Here is a 5,837-nt window from a genome sequence, read left to right as displayed (position 1 = left end):
CCAGGTAGGCAGCCTGTTGTGCAAATGACCCTGTGTTTGTAAAGTGCTTAGAGCTTGATCTCGGACCAAGGATAGGCACTATGTAAGAATCCATATCAATCAAAAAAGGTTACAATATTTCTCAGTGTCATAGGAAGAGCAACCAGCTCTGCTGACAAAACGGAATGATTTTTCTTAAATATGAAATTATCCTCTCTTTTTTTTTGTCAAGACTGGGATCACAAGACCTGCCTCCTGATTGTGTTGGGGTAGACATATGTAAGCCTGGACCTGACTAAAGCAGATGAAAGATTTTTCAGGACTTTCAGCGTCTTGGACCCAGTTATGTTTTGTGGAAGTTTTTCAAATCAGTATCAAAAACATTCTGGAAGTTTCCTTACATGAAGCTATCTGTCCACAGATGGAAAGCAAACCCGAGGTCCAGTGGCCCACCCAGCAGATCAAGAACAAGTATGACAAACCATTCGTGCCCTCAGCCACTGCAGAAGAAGTGTTTGGCACACCCTTACCGCCCCGAGAACCAGGAGCGGGTGGGGACTCAGGCTACGTGTTTATCCCCACAGGGGATGGCGGGGTGGAGGTCCACTCACCGCCCACTATATACTGGCCAGACTCCTATCCCCGAACCCCAACCCCTCAGCATTCCGTGTCCTCCAGAGCCTCCCTGGGCAGCGCGGACGGCATCACCAGCCGCAAGAAGGTCCAGGAGGACTACCAGCGGCAGATGCAGAAAGAGAAGGAAGAGAAGAGGAAGCAGGTGGAGAAGCAGCGACGCTTTGACAACATGCTGAGGCAGCAGCAGTACCAGCAGAAGAAGCAGCAGCCCCGCCCACCCAGCTCCGCCCCCAGCACCACCAGAGGGCATGGCGGCCAGACCGTGAGGCGGGAGCGCATCCAGAGTGCCACGACCCGCCGCGATAAAACCCCCGTTCCGCAACGCCCCGTGTACTCTGCCAGGCCATCCAGGTGTGCCTCTGACACCGCTGTCTACACCAGACACAGCTACCAGGACCAGGTGGAGATGCAGCAAGACAGGCTGTTCACCGTCAGCGATGAGGAACGTCTGTGCAGGGCATGGGAGGAGGAGGAGGGGAACAGCCCCGGGAACGTGCAGCATCGACCCATGAACCCCATGCCCCCCACGCCCAGTCTGGAGGACTTGGTGATTGAGGAGGACCGTTCCCCCAGCCCTGACTACCAGCAGGTGGTGGACAGGTACGGCTGGCGTGCCGAGGTCCACGGAGACCCCTACAACATCAAGTAAGGCTGGACAGGTTTCTTTTTTTGTAACCATATGCATACGAACGTGATAAATGGTGGGTTTGTGGGTGGTTGGCCACTTCATTTTTTTTTTTTTAAATTTGACTAAAAAAAATTATCTTTTTAGCATATGTAGACTAAGTCTTAACTCCCATGTTTGCTGATTTCTATGCACAGGTTTTCAGATGTATTGGGTTGTTTTTTTTCCTTTGCTGTCATTTGGCAAGTATACTCTGATTTTGGGGGTGAATAATAGAAATGCTGCTGTGATCAGTTATGTGTGTATGGCCTAATGATTTGTCCATGTAAAATGTGTAAAATGTGTTTCTTTATCATGTGCCTATTTCAACACATAGGAAGCACCATGGCAGAATCCGTAAAGTGTTGGACTTACATGATCCAGTGTTCACCTGTGATCATTATTAAAGCCCTGTTTCAGCATGGTGTTGTGTCCACCCAGGCGTGAACCTGACTTAACTCACTCAGTACGGCCAGCCCTCTCTTCTCCTCTACACAGACCCCTCGAATGTCCAGTGGGTGTCTGAATGACCCAACCTTTAGCTTCCGTCGTCAGAATTGTGGTATTCTTTGTCAACATTCACCTCTTCAGTATAAGAGCCTTCCGCTTGCAATATTTTGATGACGGTAACTGGGGTGAAACGCTGTTAACGTCATCTCTTTTGCCGTTCGTATGGAGAGAGTTAATTCAGGGAAGGTTAAAACAGCAGGAGAGGATTGGGCCCCACCTTCCTGTATGGGGCCATAGACACAGTGGATATGAATTCACTGCTCCAGTGGCCATCAAAGGCCATGAGACCTTTAACCTTTTTGCAGTTTCACTTTCTCAAGGAGGTATCACTGCGCTTGGAGAAATCCATATATGTTACACCACATCAGCTAGGCACATGCCTGACCAGCAGCTTGACTGAAAGCGCTTTGTCAGGTCTTTAGTGCATGCATTTATATTTATGTACTTATCAGAGTTGATTTCTTCTACAGATTTTGCTAGAGGGCAAGATCTGTTCCCATAGGTGTTTTTTTTTATTTATCTGTGCATCAAATGCATGCTACACACAGGACCGTGGTTTATCATCTCATAGGAATGACTGGACACTCAGTTTCATTTTCCAGACAAACTTGGGTGAAAGGGTGAGACCATGATTTGAACCCAGTCTCTTACAGACACTGTAATGGTTTATAAGGTGAAAGGGTGAGACCATGATTTGAACCCAGTCTCTTACAGACACTGTAATGGCTTATAAGCATCTTAAACATTCTGTCACCTTCCTCCTCTAACCTGGAGCCTTTAACTCTCTTCATACGAATGGCGAAAGAGACGACGTTGACAGCGTTTCACCCCAATTACCATCATCAAAATATTGCAGTCGGAAGCCTCTCATACTGAAGATTTAAATGTTGACAAAGAAAACCACAATTCTGACGACGGAAGCTAAAGGTTGGGTCATTCAGACACCCACTGAACATCCGAGGGGTCTGTGTAGAGGAGAAGAGAGGACTGGCCGTACTGAGTGAGTTAACCTTTTTAACTCATTTTGACACACTCTGTACACGTGTGCTTGTCATGGCAGGAAGACAACCAAACGGCTGCCATACACAGTGAAGTGTGAGGAGCCAGTGGTGCCCCCAGAACCTCCGTCTGTGCACATGGAGAGCAAGGAGACGTTCTTCCTCAACACCATCCCCCGACGTCTGGCCACGTTCGACGTGCACCAAGACTGGCTGTCAGAGGGCCTCTGTGCGAAACGCATGGAACTGCAGAAGAGAGAGGGCGTCAATTACCGATACAAGAACTTCGCTTTCGCTTACTGACCTGCTGTATCACGTTATCGCTCATATTTATAGCAATATCTGCTCATTGAGTCTATGAATATATCATGTGAAAGTGTGAATGTTTTGCTTTTTCTCTTGCAAAACTTTCTCAAAGCGTCAAGCATCTTAAACTGTGTCTCATGTTCTTTACGATACCTACTCACTGGGTGTGTACAGAATAGTAATGAATGCTATTGAAATGTGTAAATATTAGGAATCCATTTTATGGATCTGTCTTTTTTTTTATATTGGCCTTAATGTTTGAAGTGCCAAGCTGGTCTATGAACTGATCAAACTCAAAGTAACTAAAATGTGTTTTACTAACATTTTCCACAATAGACATAGTTATTTCAGATGAATTGATAAACTCAAAGTAACTAAAGCATGTTTCACTAACACTAACTACAATAGACATAGTTATTTCATGGCATTGAATAAAGTTTGGTATTGACAGTGTTCATGCTGAACAAAATAAAATAGGGTCATTATGTTACAAGTTTTGAACAGGAAACAGTAAAAAAACAAAAAACAAAAAAAAACCAGCTGATAGGATAGGCTGAGGGCAGTATCCTTTGGTCATTTTAGAAACAGTGGAAAGGACAAAAGACTTGATCAGGAATGGGATTATGTTCAGTTGGGGAGCAGTGTATACATATATGCAGTGTGTCCATGACAACTAGTATTCTGTTGACAGTGAACTGAACATGATAAAGGCAAATGCCATTTTAAACAAAATTTGTGTTTGAATTAACAGCCTTGTTAGAAACAGAAAGTAAGTTCTGACAGGGATGATGAATTGCAACAGATAATAAATTGTGACAGGGATAATAGATTGTGACAGAGATAATAGATTGTGACAGGGATAATAGATTGTGACAGGGATGATGAATTGCAACAGATAATAGATTGTGACAGGGATAATAGATTGTGACAGAGATAACAGATTGTGACAAGGATAATACATTGTGACAGGGATAATACATTGTGACAGGGATAATAGATGCAACATGGATAATGAATTGTGACAGGAGTAATTAATTGCAACAGGGATGTTTGCCATAATCATTTAATTATGAACAAGCTATGGCAGATATAGATATGACATGATAGTATGACAAATGCAGCTTTTACACGTTAACTGCTGGTAAACAAGATATGAAATTTATAGCTGTACAAGTTCACTTTGCCAGTACCCAGCATTGCAAGATTAATTTTTTACATTTTTTTAAGTGATGTCGAAATCACCATTAGTGGCATGCCAGTGACCTTGATGACAGCATTATGTTCTTTCATTTTTTTTTGCAAACTGCAGGGTTCTCAGGTCTTAAAATCATCAGTGTCACTGCCACAAACCTTTGACCTTATTTTCAATAGCCGAGCTTTGCTCCATACACATGCATTTAATTGTTGTTTAGAATAGCTGAAGACTGAGAGCATATTCATGCTCAGTGTTAATGTTACAGTGACCAGGTTAAATGTTCATGTCAATGAATATGTACATATTGATATGCATGTATATGTTCTATACTAAGTGCTTTATCGCCATGTGTAGCAGCCCTTTTCTTCAACAACTAGAAATGTTGCAAAACTAAATTTGATATCCTTACTTCAGACCCCTTTGAAGGGAACTCTTTTCACTGATATGTTCCCCCATGATAGTATAGAAAAAAATGTACAGTTTTTGTATCAAACTACAAACTATATTATAATCTTTCTGTATTTTTTTTAATGTTTACAGAGGTTGGGTAAAAAGCTTGTCTCTTGTGTGTCTCAAAATTTTCTTTTTATATTGAATTTCCCAGCAAATGATTAAAAAAAAAAAAAAGCACCATGCATGATTTCTGTCTCATTGTTTGATTTTGTGAATATGTTCTATACCTTATTTTTGAATATTATCAGAGTTCTATGTGTTATTTTTGACTGACATTATGTTTATTTTGGAATGTTCAGTGTGTGTGATCATGCATTCAGGCCCTCATATGTTTCAGGCAGATGCTGCTACTATTAAAAGACTGGATAATATAATTAAAACAACAACAAACGTGCAGAACACTTTTCTGTGGCTCATGGTCTTCAGTACATCAGCAACAAGACCTTGAAATGACATGAATGTCCACAAGCAGTTTTTCAGGTCTTACCAGTGTCATTGCTTTAATCATGTTTTCAAACTTTTCACCCCACTTGCCCTCCCACCATCCCCCACCCCTCCTCCCATCATCAACGGCTTTATTATGCTTCAAGCAGCGAGTCAGCTGAACGAGTGTTCCCCTGTTATTGCTGTAGAACATCAGTTATCTGGCACACAGTGTGCTTTTTCCAGCAGTGAAGGAAACAAATGCTGATCATTTTTGCTTGGCATTTGTGTATAATTGTCACTTGTGCTCGACTATAACCATAATAACAGTAGCGGAGGCAACTGCTGTCCTGACTATTTGGGTGAGAATTTGATTACAGTGGAGAGTGCCTTACCCAGGTTACATCCCCACTCTTTCGGCCTTGAGGGCATTGGGGATGCCAACTAGCCTCCAAGGCTGTAACCCTAAAAGCCAGTGCAATGTTGCCTCTAATTTGAGAGTCAGATTCCTTCACAAAAGACAGCTGTAAATGAATTCCCATTATAGTGGAGAAATCAATGATCATACAGCTCTCATTTTGCCGTTGGTTGAACTGTAAGCTTATGTTAATCTCTGATGTAAGTCAGCAGTTGAGCAACAGTCCTATCCTGCATACATGCAAGGGAATCAAGG

The 5,837-nt window shown here is 42.6% G+C and overlaps 1 protein-coding gene across 1 annotated transcript in view; it reads left to right on the top strand.

Annotated features, from left to right (window-relative positions):
* Positions 1-5,289, top strand: part of LOC143302165 (uncharacterized) — a 40,681-nt gene extending 35,392 nt beyond the window's left edge. Inside the window, exons 4-5 of the mRNA XM_076616703.1 lie at positions 401-1,260; positions 2,850-5,289. Coding sequence (XP_076472818.1) covers positions 401-1,260; positions 2,850-3,090 — 1,101 coding nt within the window. The 3' untranslated portion in view covers positions 3,091-5,289. The remainder of the gene's footprint in view (positions 1-400; positions 1,261-2,849) is intronic.
* Positions 5,290-5,837: the final 548 nt, after the last annotated feature.

This window comes from Babylonia areolata, chromosome 29, assembly GCF_041734735.1.
Source record: "Babylonia areolata isolate BAREFJ2019XMU chromosome 29, ASM4173473v1, whole genome shotgun sequence".
Taxonomy (NCBI): Eukaryota; Metazoa; Mollusca; class Gastropoda; order Neogastropoda; family Buccinidae; genus Babylonia; species Babylonia areolata.
This window is presented reverse-complemented; position numbering and strand designations above follow the sequence as displayed.